General features: G+C 46.1%; 1 protein-coding gene across 1 annotated transcript in view; it reads right to left on the bottom strand.

The window, feature by feature from the left end:
- The window catches only part of DHTKD1 (dehydrogenase E1 and transketolase domain containing 1), a 1,484,612-nt gene that overhangs the window by 94,315 nt on the left and 1,363,019 nt on the right, over positions 1-27,278 (bottom strand). Inside the window, exon 15 of the mRNA XM_078674167.1 lies at positions 4,965-5,134. Within this exon, the coding sequence (XP_078530293.1) occupies positions 4,965-5,134 (170 nt within the window). The remainder of the gene's footprint in view (positions 1-4,964; positions 5,135-27,278) is intronic.

Below are 27,278 nucleotides of genomic sequence, written 5' to 3'. Positions count from 1 at the left end.
CGTTCACCTGGAGGCCTGGTAAGTAACGTTACTGCAGCCTCTCCTGCGCGCTGTTACTGAACTCTCTCATTCAACGAAATTACACGCTTGCTACCATCAACCAGGGCTCTAGCCGGGCTCAGGCGGCGGATCAGTACACTAATTACACGTGCCTGATAACATCAACCAGGGCTGCAGCTGGGTCTCAAGCGGGGGAACACGAAAATGAGCGTGTCTGCGGGGACAATTACTGCAGCCTCTCCTACTCGCTGTCACTCAACTCTCTCATTAAACGGATTTACCCGCGGCTGAGAACTCTCTCATTCAACGACATTACACGCGCCTGCTAACATCAACCAGGGCTGCAGCTGGGCCTTTTCCGTCCCTATTCTAATGAAACAAAAATTTTTGTCTACCACGAGATTTTAAAATAAATTGCCCTTGCCAAACGTCGGGACGGGCTGCTAGTATATATATATATATGCATATGTGTGCGAGTAGAGAGGAAGAGAGTAGAGAGTAGTAGAGAGAGAGGTAGAGAGAGAGGCAGAGAGAGCGATAGAGCGAGAGGTAGAGCGAGATGTAGAGCAAGAGGAAGAGAGAGTAGTAGAGAGTAGAGAGTGAGTAGTAGAGAGTAAGTAGTAGAGTAGTAGAGAGTAGTAAAGAGTGAGTAGTAGTGAGTAGTAGAGAATGAGTAGAGAGTAGTAGTGAGTAGTAGAGAATGAGTAGAGAGTAGCAAGAGTAGTAGAGTGAGTAGTAGAGAGTGAGTAATAGAGAGTAGTAGAGTGAGTAGTAGAGAGTAGTAGAGTGAGAAGTAGAGAGTAGTAGAGAGTAAGTATTAGAGAGTGAGTAGTAGTGAGTAGTAGAGAATGAGTAGAGAGTAGTAGCGAGTAGGAGAGAATGAGCAGAGTAGTAGAGAGTGAGTAGTGTAGAGAGTAGTAGAAAGTATTAGTGAGTGAGTAGTCGAGAGTAGTAGAGAGTGAGTAGTAGAGAGTAGTAGAGTAGTAGGGAGTGAGTAGTAGTGAGTAGTAGAGTGAGTAGTAGAGAGTGAGTAGTAGAGTAGTAGAGAATGAATAGAGTTAGTAGTAGATTGAGTAGTAGAGAGTAGAGTAGTGGAGAGTAGTACAGTGAGTAGTAGAGAGTGGGTAGTAGAGAGTAGTAGTGATTAGAGAGTGAGTAGTAGAGAGTAGTAGAGAGTGAGTTGTAGAGAGTGGGTAGTAGAGAGTAGTACAGAGTGAGTAGTAGAGAGTAGATAGAGTGAGAAGAGTGTAGTAGAGATGCACATGGGGCTCACAAGCACAGGACAACGCCATACTCACAGGAGGGGCGTCACACACACAGGAGGGGCGTCACACACACAAAAACTGTCTCATCTGCACAGGAGGTGCTCATATGCGCATGAGGGGTCATATGCAGAAGAAGCTCATGCGCACAGGAGGGGAAAATGTCCCCAACTCCTACTTCATCCCAGTAATAGGTGCCACATTGTGAATTATGTGGAGGGTGCGTGGGGGAGGTCACGCACAGGATGGAGTTCGAACACACAGAAGGGGTGACATGTGTACACCTCCTACCTGATCCCACCAGTGGTTGTCAGATTGTGAACCCTGCAGGTTAAAAGTCAGGTTACTGACTTAACCTGACTTGTAAGACTTGGTTACTGTCTTGGTAACTTGACTTGTAAGTCAGGTTACTGTCTTACATTAGTGCGGCTCTGCAGCACAGCCTATTCCCACCTCCAGAGATTGTTACCTACCACCTGCATCAACCCACCATGCTATCTTAATCTCCGCGCAGATAGGAAGCGGAATGAGGGACGATCGGAGTTCTGCCCTGGGTCGCCCGCCCCACACTGCACAGACACTGCCCTGGCTGGTGTGCGCGCGGCAGCTGCCCTGGAAAGCCCCGCTGGCTGTAGTCCACACAGGACTCCGCCTGGCACCGGGCCCGCGCACAACAAAGCAAACACATGCACGGCTCTGCCCTTCAAGGGGGCAGATGGAGACCGGTAACACTGTGGCGAAAAAGGCTGCGTTGTCAGTTTGAAAAGCAACCCTGCGCCCTTGGTCATAAGGTGCGAAAAATAAAAGGGGGGGGGGGGTCTTCTTAGGCTGCAAATTTTACGCAGGCGCACGCTGTGTCACGAGCTTCCAGAGTAAGACACGTGCACGTGTTTCCAGAGAGTGGAAAGCAAGCCTTAAATACAATAATGTACAAAAACCATTGTTGGAGATATTTTTGTACTGTAGTTAACTACCTGGCATTGCTCTCGTAGAGCAATGGAGAGTGTTCCCCGAAACCCCAAGTTGGAGGGGGGCCACGGTGAGGCAACAGGGAAACGCAGACCAAGGTGCAGCTGGAAAACACTGCCATGAGTATCTGACAAGGCACGAGCCCGCTCACCCAAACTCGGGGGGAGGGGCAGGGGGGGAATGGAGGGGTCGTCTGACTGGCACTGCGTGTGTGAGTGAGTCGCAGTAAACCGGAGCAGTGCTCATGTACTGGGCGCGCACACGAGAAGGAATAAATATTAAAACCTTCCTTACACCAGAAACAACAAAAGCCTTGAACAGTTTAAAACAAGTACTGATGTTCAAACCATGTACTTTACGGTCTGAACAATTCTTGCACCAGCTCCCACGTGATGTACAGTTGCAGCAGCAAGGAGAAGTCAAGGGAGAACTTACAGAATGTAAAAAAAAAATATCAAGACTGTTAGACGGAGCAATGCACAGACGGAGCACACTGATTCATCTTTTCACACCTCCGTCCTCAGAGGCAGGGGAGACAGGTTCCATGTATGCATCCATTTTTATTAATTACTGTGAAAGGGATGCACAAAACAAATGCGAGAGCGCAGCTTCTCTGCTCGAGCATATACCCCTTTGCTGCAGAAGGCGCTGGGGTCACCCAGTACGTACCAAAGCCAGACCCCAGCTTGCGTCACCAAACACAGAGTGGGCATCCCAAGTATAGCCCTACAGATCCGTGACCGGAGGACAAGCGCGCGCTCATCTTTCACCTCAGTTCAAGGCTTCAGTTTTTCAACCACTTTCTCTACCGAAAATAGCGAAGTTTCCTGTTCGCGTCATTTGGTACATTGCAATCCTCCATGCACCCCGTGGAAGTGTGGGCACACCACGCAGCTTCCCCAAACAGCAGAAGACCCCAGGCGGAGCTCGGGGTTACAGACATGAAACCATGAACGCAGGGGTCTGAGGTGAGGGGTCAGATCCGGAGTACCCCCGGCTCTGCAAGGTCGACAGAATAAGTGATGCCCAGGGGGCCATAAAACAATGGAAGCAAATGTGAGACATTCCAGCAGCAGAGCAGTCAAAGAACCGGGCGCCGCCAGCTCATATGCCACAAACCACCCACTGACACAGGCTTGCATGCCGGACTGCCACCTGCACACGTTTGTGGCAACAGAACAAGAGAAGGTACAAAGGAACACCTAAGGAGCCATCAAGGACAACTCAACAGCAGCGAACATTAGACAAGGGGCACAGAGAACACGAACGAGAACCAACGATATTTGGTATAATCGCGGCACCCGCGATTTACTTGTAACATTTTAAAAGTAAAGCGCGGGTGCCGTGATTATACTAAAATAAAAGAAATTTCTCTTTTAGAGCCATCCCACTCGGACGGGCTCGGCATGACTTGCTGCTGGGGTAAAAGCTTTCTTATCTTCTTTATGGGGCGAAACAGATGGCCCCATAAAGAAGGTAAGAAAGCTTTTACGTCACCAGTAAGTCAAGTAGGACAGTCTGAAAAGGACGGGGCTTAAAGAGAAAGAAGAACGTCACTAGGACCTCTTCTCCAACGGCTGGCCACCGTTCAGCAATAACTGTGACGCCAGCCAATGGAAAAGAGGGGTGGGGCTTAACCTCGCTAGTGAAACTCACTCTATATCATTAAATCTCGCCAGCTCGACTGCGCATGTGCGCAGTCTTTCGCAGGCCGAGACCTAAAAAGGACATTACACCATCCATTGTGGATTGTTTATTCTTAACGTCTTCAACAACCTTCAGAAAAATCTTATAAAAGTGTGTACTGGAAGTTAGGACTTTGACAGGACCTTCACACTAGCACAATGGGACCACACAATCATGCACCCAATGCAACTGAAGGCTTCTGAAAAACAATAGGACTTAGCTACCTTTGTGACTTGAAAATAGAACGTATTGTTGTGAAATCAAATGCAAGGGTGTGACCCCTCTTTGAAATTCAGAACAGGCTTTTTATTTGCTGATGTGATAGAATTAGTATCGCACTTAGAAGAGGCAAATTAGGGTGTGGTGCGATAGAATACAGAGTAATAATCTTGGAACATTTCTGGCTTTTTACACTACTCAAACTTGCTTGCTGCCGTAACGTTTATTTTTATTGTGGTTACAGTTCATATTGTGTGAACTAAATTAGGGTTTTAGTTTTTAAATAAATGTTTTGAAATGCATTTTCTAGTAATGCTTGAATGAGTTATGCATTCATGAAAGAGGATCTGATGCTCCACTAACTCTCTCTTCTATGTTACTTGGGATTGATCAGTACGTAAAACACACCTTATGCAAATATTGCTCAGTGAATTAAGTCCACCTGGTTTTCGGATTCGGGTTGGCACATCGACAATTTCCTTGGCTTCTAGAGAACTGAACTCTGCTGCTCTCGAAAATCTAGCTAACTTATCATATTGTTCTGTGACTCAATGTTTTGATTTTGTACTGTATGTGTTGCTGTATTTTTATGGGTAATAGTTAACCAAATAAACCTAATGATTGATACAAAGATGCAACTTAAGCAATTTACATGTAGAAGAAAAACACTGAGCCTTATAATAAGAATGAAACAGTAAGAAGACACTTGCACAGACAACGATCTGTTAGCAATGATACCAATATTTGCTATGGTCAAGCACAGGAGTCTGGTGCACCTTATAAATGACAACAAACTGAAGTGCAAAAATAAGACAAGCATCAACTAACCTTTGGCATGATCATATTTGTTTAACTCCAGTTGCAGAGCTTCAAGTGGAAAAGGACAAAGCTCCTCTATCCTGACAACAGCAGTGTTAGAGATTTTGTCACCCATTGACTCTCTTTGTTTAAGTATAGCATAGTAATGTTTGCCAGAACACAAAACCACTCTGGTGACCCTGTCAAATAGAAGGAGAAACATTGTTTAGTAAAGCAAAAAAACGAACATTATATTTCAGCACAAGTATCATTTAATCTACCAGTTATTCATTGTTTCTGTTTGTTTAATATCAGAAATTCTCATCTGCCTAAATCCCTTGTTGGATATCATGAAGTGAGGATGTATTTCAGGTGACAACATGCTCTTGTGAAGAAGTGACAAAGCAACATTGTGTTGCAGGAACACATTTTATGTTCATTATTGATTCATTTTTTCTTGTACTTAGTAAAGGAAGGTCAAAATGGATAAACAATTTAACAAGCTTATTCAATTACCCTTCCCCCTGCCCCCCTCAGCATAAACACCACAGGTACAATCCTAATTTCCTTAGTTTCCACCACAGATCTGCCTAATCAATCTGTACTCTAGGTTTTACTATCCTCCTCGTTCTCTCTTGCCATTGCTAAAAGTAGTAACTTACTATCTCTACAGTGGGTCAGTTGCTCTAGTGGTTACGGTAGTCCATTTCCTCATGCCGTTTTGTCATGTGAGTATTGTCTGTCTGTCGCAATACTACCAACTCACAGTGACAAGTGTCTCCATGTCACCTATGCAGTTATTCACAGTAGGTTCCTTTCAGATCTTAAATATAGTATCTATACCTCTTTCAGCTAGTATCAATGTTAGAGTCATGCATTTGTAAGTTTATCATTATTAGTTTTGTTTTTCACACATTTAATCTCCCAAAAAAGATCTCACATATTCCAGACTCCTCTTTGGTTTATTATAAGTGTTCATATATTTGGTGCACAAACACATGTTTAGGATGCATGGACTGTGGCACTAGTCAAGAATCTAGTTGTTTATCTTTATGTGTGGCTTGAGATCAGGGACAGGGTGAAGGGCTTATATACATCTGATGTAAAACATTAAATTGGAACAACTTCATAGCATTATACTCAACATCTTTTTAACATGGATGCATACCCTGCTCCATTTGGAAAGTCATTTTAGTTTCATGCATCTTTCCCATCTGGATCTTGATGTCATATACCATTTGTAAGTTACTAGCACTTCAGTTCACCGTAGTTTGAGATATGTTTCAACTCATTGTAATCTGGTATCCATTGGGATTCTCTGGAAATGCATTCCAGTTGATTCATGTGCTTTTGCTAGCCTTGTGAAGTGCATAAGTTGCTTCTGCTACCCTCATATCTGCAAATTTTACAAAATAAATTCTGTAGAAGTCTTTCATGTGTTAACAGCTAAACTTGTTCCTACATCAATGTTGTCATTTGGTCTTTCTAATTGGCTGACTAACCATGCTGGTGTCACATTCGAAACTTCTCTTACCAATTTGGATGTGCAGAGATGTTATCCGGTTCCAGTTTTTGAAGGTTCTGGTTTGTCAGAGGTAGGGGGCGACCCTTTCCGGTAGCAACATTGCTGCTGACAATGTAACACCAGGGCAGACAGTGCCTTCCAGAAGGAGACCCCAAGAGATAAAACCCGAAAGGGAAAAAAACCTATGAAAGCAGGCGGACACTCCAGGAATCGCAAGAAAATTACAAAAGAAAACCAAGGGTGGAACCAGGAAGGAAGACTGCAGGAACTGTAGCCAAGGTTATACATAAAATGGGATTTTATACGTTAACTGGGACAGAAAGTACTCACGTTATACCCTCATCAGACTTTGTAGAGGCCACAACTGTGGCTGCTAAGAGCTCAAATCTAAAGGATTGTGTTTAAAGATTTAGATGCTTTTGTCTGTGGTCATGGCAACTGCCACTTGATATTATCCTGTCATTGCGAGTTTGTGCTATCAATCACATCTTTATTTTGATGACCGTAGGGCACCTGGACATACTAGAGTGGTCTACAAAGGTTTACAGCATTCTAAAAGGATAGACAGAAAAAAAGATTTTGAGTCCATATATGTAGTGGTTAGGAGATGATAGGGCGTTTTTAATAAAGGCAATTTTGTGCATTTACCGTGTAGAAATAAAGTGTAAGCTTAAAATGAGAAGCCACATTTTGCTGTATAACATTTTAGGACCCTATTGTAATTTTCCCGTATCATGCCCTTAAATAGGTATAAATCACCATATCCTTATATAGGCATAGAAATCATAACCATATTTAGACATAGCTCATGCAGTCCAAATACGGCAGGGCTACTTCCACTAGTTCCGAAAATCCACAACGAATTCTTGGAAAACTCGGCTTCAACAGCTAGGGACGTCCTGTTGCTCGAATACTGACTTGTCCAAGAACTCATGGAGTTTTCAAAGAACTGAGACTCTTTGATGACGTTATTATGTCCACCTTTACTCGGCACATTCAAGGTATAAATATGCCCACACTTGCCATAGCAAACACACAGTGGTTTGGAGCAGTTCGAAAACTGCTTGCCCGACGCATCCTGCTACAGCAAGTGCCGAAGGAAGCCGACCCTCCAGCAGACGCACTGAGAGAGACGCTGTCTTTTCTCCTGCAGAGAAATCCATCTCCAGTGTTTCCAAGCTACCCTTGCGGGTTGTTGGGAAATCGAGTCCCAAGATTGACCTTCTTCATTCTAAACCAAGGTACGGAGTAGATTAGACCCTAAGAGAAATCTTGGATAGATTCTTGGCAAGAGAATACTAAACTTATGCTACACACACTTACTTCTTCCCTCGTACTAAGCTTAGGTTAGGTACATCGGGGTAGGCGTATTTTAGAAGCACCAGTTGAGTACTTTTTAGCCTCCGTTATTTATGTATGTATTTATCTATGGTCTAGGAACCATACAATGCTCTTACACTATTATTTTATTCTACTCTTTTTACAGTATGCACTATATTTTGCAACCAGTTTTACGATTGTAGCAGTTCATTTCTTATGCTTGAGAAAGAATACTGTTCAATAAATACTCTTTTATTGAAAACGCCGTCTCTCTATTTCTCTACACTTCTCGTGAAACGAAGCATGCACAAATGACTGGGTAAAATATCTATCTATTGTTTACACGACTCTGAAGATCAGTTTTAACTTGGGAAACAAAGTTGCCATGTTTATGCAGTTGTCAGAAACTAAATCTCTTCTTCTGAACTCGACAAAGTTTCTAGTGACCGCTGAGCTAGCTGGCACTCACAATTAGTCTAATATATTTCGATAGAGACCCAGTGACATAAGTCCTACGTCACATCTATAGGATATATTATTCCAATGCACAGAGCCTATTGGGAATATAGGAACTACACTACATGGTGCCCAACGTTTGGTAAGGCACTCATTTAACGCTAGATACTAGAGTAACTCAGTCGTGCTTTTCACAGAGACCCCTTTATCCTGTAAAATACTCCAATAGACATCTGGAGTAGGTTAAAGGATAAAAATCTGCCTTAAACTGAGTAGGACGAAGAATCCTATTTATTAGTGTCTGGTTTTGTTCAACGTTAAAGGATACAGTGTTCCAAAATATTGTGCACCCTATCTTTATTTCCTTGAAACTTGCTCTGCAGAACTTCTTAACAAAATGTCAGACAATGACAATCCTGGGGGCAGTGGAACTGCAGTAAATCCAAACCAACCAGGTTTTGACACTATAGGTTTCCGACATGCCGATGCCGATGCACAGAAAATGTGCGGAAAACAATAGCTATAAAGCTTATAGAAAATGGCCTATCAGTAAGAGGTGGTGGGTAGTTTTGTCATAGAGGCACATGAATATCGGCATACAGAGGTGTTCTATTCATGGATATCTTTCCACAAGCAAATCCAACAACACATGTGTTCCACTTCTATAAGATAGAGGAACCTCCAGCGGAATACGTTCCTTTCGAGGACATTGAAATTCCACTAACTTACCAAGAGCATCAGCTCTGGTTTAAAGGCGCCCTACAACATCAAAATCACATTACCAGGCTCGGTCCACTAGGTAGACCAGGAGCAACATGGCCGGTACTAGCCAGCTATACACCACATCCTGCCATTGAACAAATGACAGGTCCAGAACTGTTAGCTCAGCTAAAACAATTAATTAAAATCCATAGACAATTAGTACAGTATGTCATGCGGATGTTAACAGTCCAACCTGCTATAAGAATTCCACTGCACACCCCTCATTAGGGGAACACAAACAAAATTACACCACAGACCATACAATCAGTCATCGGTAAATTACCCACAAAAAGGGAACAAATTCCATTCTGATTAGCTCAAAAAATTACTCAGATCGAGGCAGTATTTCCCGATAGTACACCTCATGAGAAACACAGGAATCTAACAATCTGTTTACCAATGGGGATCTCACCACACCTGGAGGACTGTGACACTTGGGGTACAGTCTTTGCTGCAATCTACACAAAAACACATGGTGTTCCGTCCATGGCAGTAAAACCAGACGTCCTGAAACAGATTCAAAATGAATACGGGCAGAGCCTGCTTTAAATCTCGGTCTGAAGTTACTGAAGGATTTCAAACAGGTCTCGGCTATAATATTAGCTAATATTAAAGGTGAAGCAGCATCTGTGGCAATCTGCTCAAAACTAAAAGAACTTGATGTAACTGAGCAACCATATGAACTTGCCAGAATTATAGAAAAATCCTATGAAGAACTAGGAAGAGATAGTTTGGGAGGGAAGCCAGTAAATCCCGAACTAACAGAAAATCCTGAAAAGGTTTTTTATTAAAAACACTCTCACTACTCCTAAAAAGAAGTGGGAAAATACTAAACAGACACTTCCTAAATAGAAGCGTTCTCAATCCAGAGGTAAGTCTCCCCATAAGAAGCCCTCTGAAAAGAGGTATAACATCAGAAACAGGGATATTTTGAGAAAACCAGATAGATATCAAGATACTGATACACGTTTCTCTCGTACCTTTCAGACTTCCTCGCAGAAATCCGAAAGAAGAGGACGATCAGAGCACAAGGAAGAACGCGTGAAGTCCAAAGACGATCAATCAATCAATCAATCAATCAAGACATTTATAGAGCGCACTACTCACCCGTAGGGTCTCAAGGCGCTAGGTGGGGGGGGGTGCCGTTACTGCTCGAACAGCCAGGTCTTGAGCTTCTTCCTGAAGGAGAGGTGGTCTTGGGTCAGGCGCAGGTCGGTCGGGAGGGAGTTCCAGGTCTTGGCGGCCAGGTAGGAGAAGGACCTTCCTCCTGTTGTCGCTCTCCGGATGCGGGGGACGGCGGCGAGGGCGTGGCTGGTCGATCTGAGGTGGCGCCTGGGAGCGTAGAAGTTGATTCGGTTGTTGAGGTAGGTCGGGCCTTGGTCGTGTAGGGCCTTGTGTGCGTGGGTGAGGAGACGGAAGGTGATCCTTTTGTTGACGGGGAGCCAGTGCAGGTCTCTCAGATGTCCGGAGATGTGGCTGTTTCGTGGGATGTCGAGGATGAGTCTGGCTGAGGCGTTCTGGATCCGCTGGAGTCTCTTCTGGAGCTTGGCGGTGGTTCCGGCGTAGAGGGCGTTGCCGTAGTCCAGTCGGCTGGTGACGAGGGCCTGGGTGACAGTCTTCCTGGTCTCGGTGGGGATCCACCAGAAGATCTTCCGTAGCATGCGCAGGATGTTGAAGCACGACGAGGAGACGGCGTTGACTTGTCTGGTCATGGAGAGGGAGGAGTCCAGGATGAAGCCCAGGTTGCGTGCGTGGTCCGTTGGTTTGGGTGCGGTGCCCAGGGCGGGGGGCCACCAGGAGTCGTCCCAGGCGGAGGGCGAGGAGCCCAGGATGAGGACCTCCGTCTTGTCTGAGTTCAGTTTCAGGCGGCTGGTCGTCATCCACTCGGCTACATCTCTCATCCCTTCGTGCAGGTTGGCTCTGGCGGCGGCGGGGTCGTTGGTCAGGGAGAGGATCAGCTGGGTGTCGTCGGCGTAGGAGATTATGTTGAGGTTGTGTTGGCGTGCGATGGCCGCGAGGGGGCTCATGTAGACGTTGAAGAGGGTGGGACTCAACGAGGATCCTTGAGGGACGCCGCAGATGACTTCGTTGGCCTCTGACTTGTACGGTGGTAGGCGGACTCTCTGTGTTCTTCCGTCGAGGAAGGAGGTGATCCATTCCAGTGCCTTCTCCTGGATTCCGACGTTGCCGAGGCGTTGCACTAGGGTGCGGTGGCAGACAGTGTCGAATGCCGCGGAGAGGTCCAGGAGGATGAGGGCCGCTGTTTCTCCGTTGTCCATCAGGGTTCGGATGTCATCGGTGGCGGCGATGAGGGCGGTCTCGGTGCTGTGGTTGGCTCGGAAGCCAGACTGTGAGGGGTCGAGGGATCCATTCGTCTCGAGGAAGGCGGCCAGCTGTTTGTTGACGGTCTTTTCGATGACTTTGGCCGGGAACGGGAGGAGTGAGATGGGACGGTAATTCTTGAGTTCGGTGGGGTCCGCTGTAGGTTTCTTGAGTAGAGCGCTGAGTTTGGCGTGCTTCCAGCTCTCAGGGAAGGTGGCGGTGTCGAAGGAGGTGTTGATAATGTCCCGCAGGTGGGGTGCGATGACAGCGTCGGCCTTGTTGAAGACGTGGTGAGGGCAGGGGTCGGTCGGCGATCCGGAGTGGACGGAGTTCATTGTGCGGACGGTGTCTTCGGTGCTGATTGGAGTCCAGGCGCGGAGGGTGGCGGTGGGTGGCGTTGCTGCAGCTGTGGCGTGCGTCGGTTGGATGATGAAGCTGTTGTGAATGTCCGCGATCTTGTTGTGGAAGTAGGAGGCGAGGGAGTTGCAGAGGTCTTGCGATGGGGTGATGTTGTTGTTTCCGGCGTTGGGGTTGGAGAGCTCTTTCACGATGTTGAAGAGTTCCTTGCAGTTGTGTGCGTTGTTGTCCAGCCGGTCCTTGTATGCATTTTTCTTGGTGGCGCGGATCAGTTGGTGGTGTTCCCGGGTGGCGAGCTTGAGGGTGGTCATGTTGTCCATAGTTGGTTCCCTTCTCCATACTTTTTCGAGGGCTCGGCAGTTCTTCTTGGAGCTCTTGAGTTCGTCGGTGAACCATGGGGCTTTTCTGCTGCCGGGTCTGCTGGGCGGGGTCCTCAGCGGGGCGAGTTCGTCCGCGCAGTTGCTGATCCACTTCGTGAGGTTGTCGGCGGCCTGGCTTGGGTTCGCTGAGCCGGCCGGAGGGTGCTGGCTCAGGGAGGCGGTGAGCTGGTCCGCTGTGATCTTGTTCCAGCTTCTTCGGGCAACCTGTTGCTGGTGGTGGTGGATCGTCGTTCTTTTGAAGGTGAAGTGGACGCAGCTGTGGTCCGTCCAGTGGAGTCCTGTTGCGTGGGTGAAGGCGATGTCTTTGCTGGATGAGAAGACGGCGTCGAGTGTGTGTCCGGCGAGGTGGGTGGGGGAGGACACCAGCTGCTTGAGTCCGAGGTTGGCGAGGTTGTCAAGCAGGGTGGTGGTGTTACGGTCGCTGTTGTTCTCCAGGTGGAAGTTGAGGTCCCCCAGGAGGATGTAGTCGGTGGAGGGGAGGGCATGCGGGCTGATGAAGTCGGCGATGTCCTCGCTGAATCGTGTGCGTGGTCTCGGGGGTCGGTAGATCAGAGTGCCTCTGAGGGTGGTCTTCGGGTCGGTGTGGATCTGGAAGTGCAGGTGTTCGGCGGTGGTTAGGGTGTCGTCGGTGTTGGTCGTGATGCGGATGGTGTCCCTGTGGATGATGGCGATGCCTCCTCCCGTCTGGTTGGCGGTGCGGTCCCTCCGGGTGATCTTGTAGCCCTCTGGGATGGCGATGGCGATGTCGGGCGCTGAGGAGGCGTTCATCCAGGTCTCCGTGAGGAAGGCGATGTCCGGGGATGTGGTGTCGAGGAGGTTCCAGAGTTCGACGGCGTGTCTGTGGACGGAGCGGGTGTTGAGCAGGATGCACTTGAGGTGGTTGCTGTTGGTGTTCGGCTTGGCGGGTGCTGGTGCAGGGTGGGTCCGGATGCAGGTGAACTTGCATGAGTGGCAACTGAAGGGTCCGTGGGTGTGCTTCGGGGTGGCTCGGTGACATCCCGGGATGCCGCCGGTGTTGAGTGCGATGAGGTCGGCGGTGTTGTAGGTTCGTCGGGTCGGCTTCCGTCGGTGGGGGCCAGGGGTCCTGGCCCTGGGCGCGGTCCAGGCGCGGACGGGCGCAGACGGGCTTACCTTTGGCACGCCTTCGGCGCACAATCGGCGCACGGTCGCCATATATGGCGAAGTGCGCGGGGGGGCGGAGCAGCTGGGAGGCGGGAGCGGGGAGGGAACAGAAGGAAAAAAGGGCGGGGTTAGCGGCGGTGGCGGGAAGCGGGGAGGGGGGACGAAGGGCAGCGAAAACGGCCAAACAGGAAGGAAAAGACAAACCTAAATACAAAACTATTACACAGGCAATACAGAAGGGCTAAGATTACACAATTTAAACAGCAAAACAGCAAAAAACGCCAGGGGCAGGACAGGCGAGCATGGACCACGCCGCTCGAGGGCAGGGGGCGTGGTCACGCGGCGGCAGCGAGGTAATCAGGCAGAGCGGGCACACGCAGCAGCTGGTGGCCGTGCGGCGCGGGGGTGTCCTAGAACTAGGTCACACTCACCTGCGTCGCACGGTCGCCATATATGGCCAAGTGCGCGGGGGGGGCGGAGCAGCTGGGAGGCGGGAGCGGGGAGGGAACAGGAGGGAAAAAAGGGCGGGGTTAGCGGCGGTGGCGGGAAGCGGGGAGGGGGGACGAAGGGCAGCGAAAATGGCCAAACAGGAAGGAAAAGACAAACCTAAATACAAAACTATTACACAGGCAATACAGAAGGGCTAAGATTACACAATTTAAACAGCAAAACAGCAAAAAAACGCCAGGGGCAGGACAGGCGAGCACGGACCACGCCGCTCGAGGGCAGGGGGCGTGGTCACGCGGCGGCAGCGAGGTAATCAGGCAGAGGGGGCACACGCAGCAGCTGGTGGCCGTGCGGCGCGGGGGTGTCCTAGAACTAGGTCAACACGTTCCGAAAAATAAGAAAACTCAATTCACCAAAAAGAAGGTAGAAAGTCTTAAAATCAGACATGCCGAGGATCTTGAGGACACAACTCAAGAATAGGGAGTGGGCTCAGACAATGCTGGACAGCGCAGCAGAAGTTACCATAGCTCCCAAGATCCTGAAGGATCGTCTGGAGACAGTGGACGTGAATGAATGCATTCAGGTTGAAACTGCGGATACCTGGGTTAGTGTACCACATAAGTTCTATGAAGTCACACTCCGAATAGAGGGGGACATAACTAGGTAAATAAAAGCACTCTTTTGGGAAAAACTATCTAAGGGTTATGACATTCTTCTGGCTGAAAAAAACTGGCCACCTGAATTTGTCAGGGAGTGCCCACATGGCGAAGAGATCATTATGCCAGCCTCCTCAAATCATATTCCTATTCACAAAAAATACACTTATGCCAGAAAACGGGCTGTGGCCCAGGCACCAGCATTATATAACAATCATGTGGGATGGGATGAGGATTCTCCTCACCATAAAATTCAGTAAAAAAATCAACCAACTGCTCAGAAGCAGTATCCAGTTGAAAAAGAATCTAAAAAACAGGTCAGGGAGATCCTAGATCAACTTGAATATCAAGGGGTGATTTAAACATGCACCTCGTCCATGAACAATCCTTTGTTTCCTGTCTCGAAAACAGACAATACATATCGTCTAGTTTTGGACTACAGACATTTAAACTCTTGTTGCAAAACGTTTGCAGTACAAAATGCACACAGTGCAGCACTGATGAATAACATCGTGCGCAAGAAATATAAAACCACATTAGATATTTCAAATGGTTTCTTCTGTCAAAACATTGCACCTGAAAGCAGGTATTTGACCGCTTTCTCGATAATGGGGACACGACGACACTTTTGTCATCTCCCTAGGGATTCAAGAATAGTCCAGGGTTATTTTCAGCCAGAGTAAGAGTTACTACAAACGTATGATGATGAGGCATTATCTTATGTCGATGACATCTATCTTACAGACGATGATTTGGACAGGCACTTGAACAATGGTGAATACCATAATACTTGGTTTCGCCTCTGAGGGTTACAAATTCAATTTTAAGAAATCAAGAATTGCCTACCTCAACGTCCTATTCTTGGGAGACGAACTTTCAAGTGAAGGCAATAGCCTGGCAGCAAACTTTTTAGAAAAATGTGTGCTGCTCCAACCTCCAAAAACGCTGAAAAACTTACAATCATTTCTAGGATTCCTGAATTTTGGAAGAACTTACATTCTAAATTACGCAGAAAGGGTTAAACCTCTCTACGAATTAATCAAACCTGATTTCTAACCTACTAATTGGATTAAAAAACACACATAAATTTGGCGCTCAGTGCAAACAGACATGTTAGCAACAACACATTTACAGACACGCGTAAATGAACGCAACCTTGTAATCCGAATCATCCCAGGGAGATGCGGATTCACATACCTAACCTTTAATGAAGGTGAAAAGGTACCAATAGCTTACAAATCACACTTGTACACACAAGCTGAAATGAAATTCAGAGGATCGCTTCTGAAATTCGTTTTTTGAAACCGGATATCTTGTGCTTACAGGAGACTCACCTCCCTTGGGAGAAAAGGGGACTAGCTGCTGATTTAGGATACATAGTGCTAGCAGCATCTCAGCAAACAAGTATGATTAGAGGGGTAATGATTTTGATTAGACCGCGTTTAGGCAGGCTTGTACGTAGTTTGACAGATAAGTGGGATAGATGGGTGATTGCGACATTAAATATAGGAGGTACATATATAGCACTATGTTCAATCTATGGATCTAATATGGATGAGGGGGGTGTTTTTGAGTATTTAAATTCTGAGTTGGCTAATTGGAGCTCTCCCTTGGTAGTGTGTGGGGATTTGAACATTAACTTAGCGGTCGGGGAGCTAGAGGCTGGAGCAGAAAATTATAAGGGGCGAAAACCACGAGTTTTTAAGGCATTATATAAGCTAGTTAAGGACTACGCGCTGGTTGACATCTGGAGCAAAAATTATCCAACATTACCAGGGTATACTTACTATTCCTCACCACATAGGAAGTTTGGCCGCTTGGACTATTTTTTTTCCTCAACTAGTATTCAATCCAATATAAAGATTCAGTTATACCCAAGGGTAACATCGGACCATTCCCCACTGATAATTGAGATTGCTTATGCTGGAGAAATGAATCAAAGCAGGAGCTTTTCATTTGACAGGAAGCTTTGCTTGGACGAACAATACAGAGAATATATGGGTGTATGGATTGTAGAATTCATACAGAACAACAGGAACTCCACTAATATTGAGATTATTTGGGATACCTGGAAAGCTTGTTTTAGAGGGGAAGCGGTGAGTTACGGACTTTATCACCAAAATCAGCAACGGGGAAAAATGCGGGACTTGTATGGTCAGCTGTGTAAGGCTGAGGAATGTTTGATCAAAGAAATAGAGACAAGGGATAATATGACTAAAATGCAGGAGTATGAGGGTTTAATTGCTAAATGCCGCGCTAATATCACAGGAGTTTGGTCTGAGGAGATAGCTCGGAAAAATTTAATATATAGAAGGTATACTCATGAGTATGAGGAGGCTATAGGAAGGGCACTAGCGTTGAAATTAAAAATGAAGGAGTCAGCTCGTCAATTTCCGAAAATGCAAGATAAAAGCGGTGTCATGTATGAAGACCCAGAGAAAATATTGGAAATACTCTATCAGTTTTATACTGAGTTATATACTCATCAATCAATTTTATCACCTGATGTTTTCTTGCATGAGATCAACTTTACTAAAATAACAGACTCAGAGAAAGAGGCGTTAGATCAGCCTTTCTCAATGGAAGAACTGGAAATAGCAGTCAAAAATATTTCGAATGGGAAGGCAGCTGGCCCTGATTTTATCCCAGGGGAGGTGTATAAATGTTTTTTTGAACCTTTAAAAATTCTTATGTTGGAGACCTTTAGAATGGCACAACTGGGGAGAGCTCCACAGTCATGGGATGACGCCTCAATTGTAGTTTTCGCAAAGAAAGGGAAACCTCCAGAGCAACCCGCCTCATATCGGCCCATATCTTTACTCAATTGCGACAGCAAGATTTACTCGAAAATGCTCGCAAATCGCCTGTCTAAGGTTATAACACCTCTAGTATCACTGACTCAACATGGGTTTATCCCTAATAGAGGAACTGTAGCACATGTCAACAAGGTGATTACTTTGATAGATATAGCTGAAATTGAGAGAAGAGACTTGGCGTTGATACTACTCGACGCTGAGAAAGGGTTTGACCGCGTAGAGTGGACATATTTATGGGCAGTAATGAATAAAATGGGATTTGGTAGAAACTTCCTACGAGCTATTAAGGTACTGTACAGGTCACCTAACGCGAGAGTGGTAGCTATGGGCCGACAGTCGGAAAGGATAGTTATCACAAGAGTTACACGCCAGGGATGTCCCTGCTCTCCACTTCTCTTTGCGCTATTCATTAATCTGTAGTTCTGAAAATTCTGGACTCGTGTAATAACTCTGGACTCGAGAATTAAACTTCGTCGTAAAATGACGAATTTGGTATCAAAAGACCGAGAATGGCTAGTACACTATGTACAAGCATTTTCGTCATATTCGAGTGACGTTTTCACCTCGAAATCGTAAGGCAGCCATTTTGTGAGTTGCCCTTTACATAGGCTGATAATACAGCTAAATTCGATTCCAAAGGACACGTACACCTTGATTGACTCTTCCCTGACCTGGGCAAGTTGGAACCATTGCCCCAGGCCGAACCTGTTTGGTCAGTTCCTCTCCCAGTGGCCGAGCAAGATAGCATCAAGGCTCAACAGGCCATAAACCCATTCATCGCACACACACCCTGCCGAATCTTGCTCACACCTGTCCCTGCTCTTTTCTCTCGCTTGCTTTATGATGGGGAGGTGCCCGGTTTTATTGGGGGTCCACCGATATCTGATGAAATGTTAGGCCTTGCCGGGTAATTTATTGTGGGCTGGACAAACTGAACTATGGCCTTGTCATCATGACTCTGCTTTTTCTTTGTGATGGAAACATTTCAATAGTATAGTAAAATGTTAAGAATGTTTGCCTAAAGCACAATATTTCGTATAAAAAGAGACGCCTGACTTTGTTAATTGCGGCAGTCTCCTGAGAATATACATCCCGTGTGTTGTATTTCTAGGACGCTTGTTACCTTGGTTGCAGCCAATAAAATCGATCCTTGACTTCACCTAGAAGACTCTGAGTTTCTGTGGTCTGAATCAGGAAAGAACTCGAGGTCTTTGGGTGTTGTTCCCTGACACCGCTGGGTTACCGGTTCAGTACCGGTTCTGAAAAACCCAGTACCTCAGTTGGCGCCCAACGTGGGGCGATTCCAGCGGTACCGGTCCAGCCAGAGGTTCGTGAGGAGCTTCGTGAGAAAATTCTGGAGGAAGGCCTGCCACTTCATCGACCCCTGCATGTCGACGTGGTCCAAAAGTCTTTGCTGCGAGGTTCCCCGCTTCCCGACGGCTACAAAGGACTGCTGCCCTGGCTATCGCCCTGATTTGGACCCTTGAAGTTTGGTAGAGCGAAACACTGAGACGAGTCTTCTGGTGACGTCATCGATATTTCAGTTAAGTATAAGTGGAGCGTCTCCCAGTCCTTAGTTGGTTCTTAGTCTTGGGTATCCTTTGGGATCGTTTTGTTTGGTACTTGCAAGCACCAAAACCGAGGGACTCGTGTATTCACGAGAAATATTGTAAATCGATAATCCTTCGAAGTTTTGAAGCTAGACTAGAGAGCGAAGATGCCTGGTCTTAGCAGACTTGGAAATTTGTTTTGTCTTGGTTGTAATAATAGGGACTCCCGATTGGAGGACTCGTGTCCGGTTCCTCCGGTTGGAACTCCAACTTATGAATTATATGTGAAACATGGAGTATGCCCAATCACATATAACGAAGTGTGGATCAAATACACCAGAAAAGATGGTGTTTTAAAGTGGCCCCAATATGGTAGCTTTGACACCGAAATCCTAGATAATCTCGAAGTTAAACTTTTCAAGAAGAAAGCCCGGCCGGCGATGTTTGACTCTTTCCGCCTATGGCGTAAGGAGGCCAAACAGAAAGAAATTAAATTAGCGAAGAAAAATAAGAGAGAAGGGGGTATTTCAATAATGCGAGCTGCTGCAGTTTAAAGACAATGAAGAAGAACAGATGAGTGAGCAGTTGCACAGGCAACGTAAAATGGTGATAGATAAATGCTATCCAGTTTTTCCGCGTCTTCAGCAAGATGCAGCAAAAGAGCATGAAAAAGATCCGTTAATGTCACATCTGTTGAGTTCGCCACCCCCCTATGCACAAAATGCTACGGCACCTCCGCAACCTTTAGTTGCGCAACCTGTGGTTGTTATGCCTGCTCCTCCACAGCACCCACCAGCTACTCTTCAGCTGGCTCCTGCTCCTCTGGTGCAGCCTCCTCAAGGCACACCGATCACATCTGCTTCACCTGTGCCTTCTACGACTTTGCCTAGTGCACCTTCTACTTCTCCTAATGCTCCCCCTGCTATTGCCTCTGCTCCTACCTTATCTTACCCTGTTTTTCCGCCCGTTCATCCGTCAGTTTCTCCTTCCGTTCGACAGAGAATGGCCAACACTGTTACTAATCTTTTCTCACCTTTTCTCAGGTCGCCTAATGCGACCCCTAACACGGAACGAAGACAGTTGCGAAGTCAACTGCCTGACTATCGAGAGAGAGATTTACTGAACCGTTTAGCGCATAAATGGGTTATGGACACTGTAAGATATGATGTAGAGTCTGTCATGGAAGTCTTCCGTCAATGGGAAGCGCCGAAGCAGAGATACGTTTTTGAACAAATGTGTGTTTTTCTCTGTGAAGATTTGGAAGACAATGATCTAGAATGCAACCCGCCCGAGTTGTGTCGTGCGCGGTTCGATTTCGCAGAGGGCATGATTGTAGGTCCCGATGTCAAGAAAGCGGTTGAGATATTGTTGTCGTATCGGAGTAAGGGAGGCCCTTCACAATCACTATTTGAGCATGGCGCACCCGGTAGGAAAAAGGCGCGACAATATCCCATGAGAGAAGTTCCCCCTCAGTGGAGGGAAGGGGACCTACAAGCTAACCCACCTATTCAGCCTCATTTTCAGCAGGTGTGGGTACATGTGCCATGGAAGCGAGCTGAAGTTCTGGCCCTTAAACAGACATTGCCTGATCCCCGTAAAAATCCTGCAGGGTATTACAAAGAGTTGTCACAGACTGCTGGGTCATGTATCATGAATTTAGCCGATATCGATATGTTATTTGGGAACGTTGTTCCACAGCCTTTATGGGGAAAGATTCGTCATACAGATCATGATCAGGAGTTAGGTGACTCATGGGCTAATATTGCTGCTGCAGATGCCCTACAAATTGGTGGTGCTAAACCTGAGCCTTTAGTAGCAGAACTCCCTGGTAGGATTATTAATTACTTGAAAACGATAATGCCTGCCATGCGAGTAAATTGGGCTAAACTGTCTGCGTGTAAGCAGAAGAAAGATGAAACGGTGTCAGATTTCTTCACCAGGTTCGAAGAAACGTTTGTCGACCACAGTGGTCAAGATATGAGCACAGAAGGTGGTCAGCGTCTGTTCGTCGATAAATTCGTGCACAATCTGCTTCCAGAGTTGTGTAAAAAGTTAAAGGATTCAGAGAGTTCTTGGGCAGTTTCCTCTTCAGCACAGATATTGGCTACTGCACAATATTACGAAAATCGAGACAAAGACGAGAAAGATAGAGCAGAAAAGAAAACTAAAGAGTTGAAAACTAAGGTTTTGTTACAGCAAGCATATCCGCCACGTGGTGGTGGTAGCCAGAATAATGGTGGTCAGAATAACTATCAGAGTAATTATCAGCAGCCTCAACAGTATCAGAGGAACTCGCAAAGAGTCGAGTATACTCAGCCGCGTGTTCCTGTAGGTCCCGAACCAGTGTTCGTATTGCAAGGAAGAGGGTCATTTCAAGAATAGTTGTCCTATTCTGTTACAGCGCGCAAATGGTGGTTCAAACACAAGAGGTAGAGGTGTTCAGCAAGCCTCTAGAGGTAGAGGACGTGGAAACCTCCCCCAGAACACACAGTCTCTTCCACCTCAAAATTCTATGAATAGGTTCGATCAGCAGAATAACGCATCTGGTAGGACAGCTCAGTACTATGCTGACAATTACTACACAGAAGATGAACATTGGGAAGGTAATGATTGCTAGGACAGCCATAGACAAAGAGAGGGAGTTGTTTCAGTTCCAGTAGATCAGAGTGGACCATACGTTGAGGTGATTACATCAGGTGTGTCAGAGCCTTTTCTGTTGGATACTGGTGCTACAAAGAGTTCTATTATGCACTCCAAACTCCCCGGCGCACCTTTGTCTGGCGAAACAAATGTATCAGTAGGTTTTTCTGGCGCCCCAGTTAGAAATCCGATTTCTGACCCTTTGTCTCTTTCTGTTGGTCCTTGTGAATTAGAAGCACCCCTTATTCTGACAACAGGTTGTGGTGAAAATTTGTTGGGATTAGATCTGTTAAAAAGATTGTATGCGACTTTGTACTGCTCTCCTTCAGGAGTACAACTTACTTTAGGTAAGAAAGTGGTCTCTCCAATGTATTTGTCAAGGGATAAACTTCCAACAGAATTGTCGTTCCTGCCTGATAGTCTTTGGGCTACTGGTCCTAATGATGTGGGTCTTTTAGAAATACCACCATATGTTGTAACATTGAAAGCCAATGTTAAAATGCCACGAATTCCCCAATATAGAATATCTAGTGAAGGTGAAAAAGCTTTACTAGCGATCGTTTACGATCTAATTGAAAAAGATGTCATTGAAGAGACAAGAGGCAACGTTTGCAATAGTCCGGTTCTGCCTGTTTTGAAACGAACTGATCCTTCTCAGCCACCTGTTTACAGATTTGTGATTGATCTTAGAGAGGTGAATAAAATAGTTGTGCCACAATTCCCAGTTGTTCCTGATATTACTGCTCTATTGACTATGATTCCAGCTTCTGCAACATAGTTTTCGGTGCTTGACGTGAAGAATGCTTTCTTCAGCATCCCCATTGCTGAGGAGAGCAGGGATATTTTTGGCTTCACTTTAGGAGGACGAAGCTTCCGCTTTAAACGCACTGCCCAGGGCTACTGTGAAAGTCCATCAATATACAATCAAGCTCTAAAAACACAGCTTGATACGATTGTTTTACCTGATGGTGCTACTCTTGTACAGTACGTTGATGATTTGCTTGTTGCTGCAGATACTAAGGAAATCTGTAAGAAAGCCACGTTGTCATTGTTGCGTCATCTGTGTGACTTGCATCACAAGGTGTCGCTTTCCAAATTGCAATATTGTCGACAAGAAGTGACCTACTTAGGTCATCTCTTATCGAAGGAGGGAAGGAAACTGACCCCAGAGAGAATTCAGGCAATAGCGAAATTAAGTGTGCCAAGAACACAGAGAGAAGTGCGTGCTTTCTTGGGTATTACATCATACTGTAGACAGTGGATTCCAAATTTTTCGTTATTGGCCAAACCCTTGATGGCATTAACGTGTAAAGATACGCCCAATCCCGTCCCTTGGTCTGAGGAGTGTCAGAAAAGTTTTTCTGAATTGCGTGATGCATTATGTTCGGCTCCTGTGTTGGGTACCCCCAACTACAGTAAGCCCTTTACATTGTATGTCCATGAGAAACAAGGTTGTGCATTATCAGTACTGACACAGTTGTTTGGAAACAAACAGCGTCCATGTGCATATTTTTCGTCGACTTTGGATCCGGTAGCTAAAGCATTGCCAAGTTGTTTAAGAGCAACAGCGGCAGCAGCTGTTTCTATTCGACAGTCTGCTGGTTTAGTGATGAATAACACCTTGATCGTCATGGTTCCGCATGCAGTAGACACGTAACAGAACCAAGACACAGCACTTAACTAGTGCTCGATTGTCAGGTTACGAGTTAACATTGTTAGCGAGTCATGTGCATATAAAAAGATGCAACACACTTAACCCAGCTACGTTGTTGCCGATTGTAGAGGAATTAGATGCTTCAGAACAGCATGATTGTTTCCTTAAGACAGAAGAAGAAATGAAAGGGAGAATAGACCTCCTAGATACTCCCCTTGCTGAATGTGATGGTACATTATGGGTGGATGGTTCATGCTTCAAGCTCCCGAATGGTGACACGACTGCAGCATATGCTGTCACGACTTTGCATACGATTGTTGAAACTGCACGTATTCCACATAATTCAGCTCAAGCAGCAGAATTGATTGCACTCACGAGAGCATGTGGGTTGTCAAAAGGAATGAAAGTGACTGTCTATACCGACAGCCAGTACGCTTTTGGTGTGGCTCACAGTTTTGGACGATTGTGGAAAGAACGTGGGTTCCTGACCTCGCATGGAGCTAAGATTCAGCATGGTCAGTTGGTGAATGAGCTTCTTGAATCACTGACCTTGCCTCTGCAAGTAGCGATTGTGAAATGTAGTGCTCATAAGAAGGTGACTGATGATGTTGGTCGTGGAAATGCATTTGCTGACGAAATCGCGAAAGAAACTGCAAGGAATGTGATGAGCCGAATGTATGTTGCAGGCCCTGCAAGATGGGTTGGTGATGTTGGAATGTGTGCAGACACGATAGAGAGTGTGAAGTCTATTCAAGCTGAGGCTCCAGAGAAAGAGTCGAACATGTGGAGAGAAAGTACGGGTAGAATGGATGCAAATGGTTGTTGGATCGAATTGTCAGAGCATCAGAGATGGTTGTTACCCGATGCATATGTGCTTGCAGTAGTAACAATGGCTCATGGAATGGCTCATATCAGCGTGAAAGGGATTTGCAAGTTGTTGGCTCCAGTATGGCAAAATTCAGGGATTCCCAAGTGTGCAGAGAATGTGGTCAGGAATTGCATGGTGTGTCTGAAACACAATCCTGGTAAGGGAACCCCAACTCCAGCTGGTCATTTTGCGCCTCCTACGTACCCGTTTGAGGTTTTGCAGCTAGATTTCATCCCAATGGAGAGGTGCAACAATTTAAAATACGTACTCGTTGTTGTTTGTGCCTTTTCAAGATGGGTAGTAGCATACCCCTAAAAGACAATACAGCCTTGTCCACAGCGAAAGCCCTTGTGAAAGAGTTCTTCCCTAGATTTGGAATGCCTAGAGTGGTCTGGACTGATAATGGGAGTGAATTTGTGGGTCGTGTGATGAAGAAAGTATGTGAAGGGCTAGGCATTCGGCAGAAGTTCCACGCTGCAAATCACCCCAATCAGCTGGATTAGTGGAATGTTACAATGGCACGCTTAAGTTAAAACTAGCCAAAATTCAAGCGAGCACAGGTCTTAAATGGCCTGATGCTCTACCCTTAGCACTCCTATCCACCAGAATGACTGTGCATTCGCGAGTGAAACTAAGTCCCTATGAGATAGTCTTTGGCCGTCCGGCCAACATATGGGGAGTGCCAAGGCCCACCAAGTTCAGTGAATTGGAACACCCTGTTTTGCTTGATTACCTGTACGAATTGACGGCTAAATTGCGTGTTTTGTATCAACAGGTTCACGACACCCTGCCTCCGGTCTCTGAAACTCCAGGTCACCCAATTGACCCTGGATCCTGGGTCCTTGTCAAGAATTTCCAACGGACCAAGAACGAGCAGCTCAGGTGGACCGGACCGCACCTCGTCCTTCTTTCCACAAGATCAGCTGTTCGAGTGGAAGGGAAGAAGCACTGGATCCACGGGGTCCATTGTAAAAGGATCCCTTTACCCCTGCCGTATGACCAGTGGGTCCAGAAGGGTGTCGCTGACTCAGAAACTGACACCGTGCCACGTTTTCTGCCTTTCAGTGATGCACGTGTAAAAGGAACTAACTCTGAACGTGAAAGTTAGAACATTTTGCAAGAGGCTGTGCCACCATCAAAGCGATTGAACACTACAGAGCCTGAACTCTTCTCTAGGATCAAACAGTACCTGGAAGAAAACGTTATAATTTGAGACCGAGACCTATGGACTAATAAAAATCTTTTTTCCTTCCAAGTACTATTTTTGAAAGTGCAGCTCTCCCATCTGAGAAACTTGCTTATTTTTGTTTTTCGAACCGCCATCCGGGTTCCGCTGCTAGGGCTGCGATTGCTTAAAGTCTTTGGGGTGCAGCTGACGACGTTAGGTCGGCAGTTCTGGTTGGTCCAAGGGAGTTGCCCTAGACTGACAGAAGCATTCCTTAGCAGAATCAACCTCCCATCGCGGGCAGCACTTTAGAGAGGATGGAGTTTTCCGAGATGGAGAGACCTGCCAAAAGAGTGAACTTTAAAACCAGGATCTGCAAAATTATGACGAAGAAAAACTTCTTGATATTGTGCATTTTTATGTTATTCAGTGTGATGATATTTTTAATAGGATATGTTTTATTCTCTTTTCGTGTAACCTTTGCACCCACTGCATCGCCCATACCTCCTCCTACTGTTTCCTCTCATTCTTTTCAACTCCTTCCTGAACACGAATCCGCTAGGAGATTAGAGTTCATTAATAACTCCTTTGTTCAGCTTTTGCACCAACACCAACTAGTAATGAACACAACTAACTGTTGGGTGTGTGGTCTTATGCCTCACACAACAGATAAAGGTATCCCTTATCTGGTTCTCCCTTTCAGCCACAATGGTTCCGTGTGGGCATACAGAACAATGTTCATATACGCACGTGAAGTCCACCCCCTACGTTCTGTAAAAGACAACCCCAAGACTAGCGCCCTAGTCAAAGGTATAGTTGACATGATTAAGGAAGAAATTTCTTATGAAAATACCCCGTAAGATGAGATATTTGCATATATAGGATGGAACTTGACCGGATTTGGAGCTACTTTAGGTGAGAAACAGCAAGCTAAGAGATCTTCCCCGATTTGGATTGTACCCCATCAGGGTCACTTATGTCTGCAAGGTACTGGCAAGAATCCCAGAGCTCAGTTAGGGAAAAGTGTCTGTACAGAAACGTATGTTTTTGGGTCTCAGACTTCCCCTGCGTTTTTGGCAGCTAAGGGTACTTATTTCATCTGCCATGATAGAGCCTATACATGGTTGCCCCCTGACTTTTCGGGCTCATGTTTTGTTTCATTCCTGTTGCCTCCCACCTACACAGCAGCGGCAGATTACCACAGGACAAGGATAGTTAGAGGTGTCTTGAGTAAAGAAGACACTGCAGGTCAAGAATTTGGGGACTTTGCAAAGGGTTTTCTGCCGTTCTGGGGATCCATGGTTAACAGCAGAAACATAAGGCAATTGACAAGGGTAGTTGAGTCTACCGTGATTGAAACTGCTGGTGCCCTTAGTAACTTGACTGCTGAGCTCCAGTCGGATCGTCTTATGACCCTTCAGAACAGGGTCGCTTTAGACGTCATCCTTGCAGACCGAGGTGGGGTATGTAAATTGATCCAATCGAGTTGCTGTGTTTTCATCCCAGATAACGCTCCAACAGTGTACCAGGCCATCTCCAAACTGCATAAGATTTCCGAATCTATTCATGTGGATAAAGGAGATTGGTCATTAATGGGGTGGTTCTGGGAACTGATATCCGGCTGGGGATGGAAAATTCTGATGGTCATTGGGATGGTCTTAGCCATTCTTTTCCTGTTCTGTCTGTGCATGCAGTGTGCTCCTGCACTATGTGGCCTCTGTGCATCATCATGTGTAAGGAAACCTGTATCAAGAGCCGAGCTAAGTACTAGGATGATGTTACAGCAACATCTCAATGACTTTAGGAATATAGACCTGGACTCAGATTAGCATAAGATTAGGTTAATTGCCTATGTAAGGGCAAAAGGAGGGTTTGTAGTTCTGAAAATTCTGGACTCGTGTAATAACTCTGGACTCGAGAATTAAACTTCGTCGTAAAATGACGAATTTGGTATCAAAAGACCGAGAATGGCTAGTACACTATGTACAAGCATTTTCGTCATATTCGAGTGACGTTTTCACCTCGAAATCGTCATTTTCGTCTTGAACCCTTGGCTTCCATTTTGTGTAAGGCAGCCATTTTGTGAGTTGCCCTTTACATAGGCTTATAATACAGCTAAATTCGATTCCAAAGGACACGTACACCTTGATTGACTCTTCCCTGACCTGGGCAAGTTGGAACCATTGCCCCAGGCCGAACCTGTTTGGTCAGTTCCTCTCCCAGTGGCCGAGCAAGATAGCATCAAGGCTCAACAGGCCATAAACCCATTCATCGCACACACACCCTGCCGAATCTTGCTCACAC

Source organism: Lissotriton helveticus, chromosome 1_1 (genome assembly GCF_964261635.1).
Source record: "Lissotriton helveticus chromosome 1_1, aLisHel1.1, whole genome shotgun sequence".
NCBI lineage: Eukaryota > Metazoa > Chordata > Amphibia > Caudata > Salamandridae > Lissotriton > Lissotriton helveticus.
The sequence above is the reverse complement of the archived record's forward strand: the minus strand, read 5'-3'. Positions and strand labels throughout refer to the sequence as shown.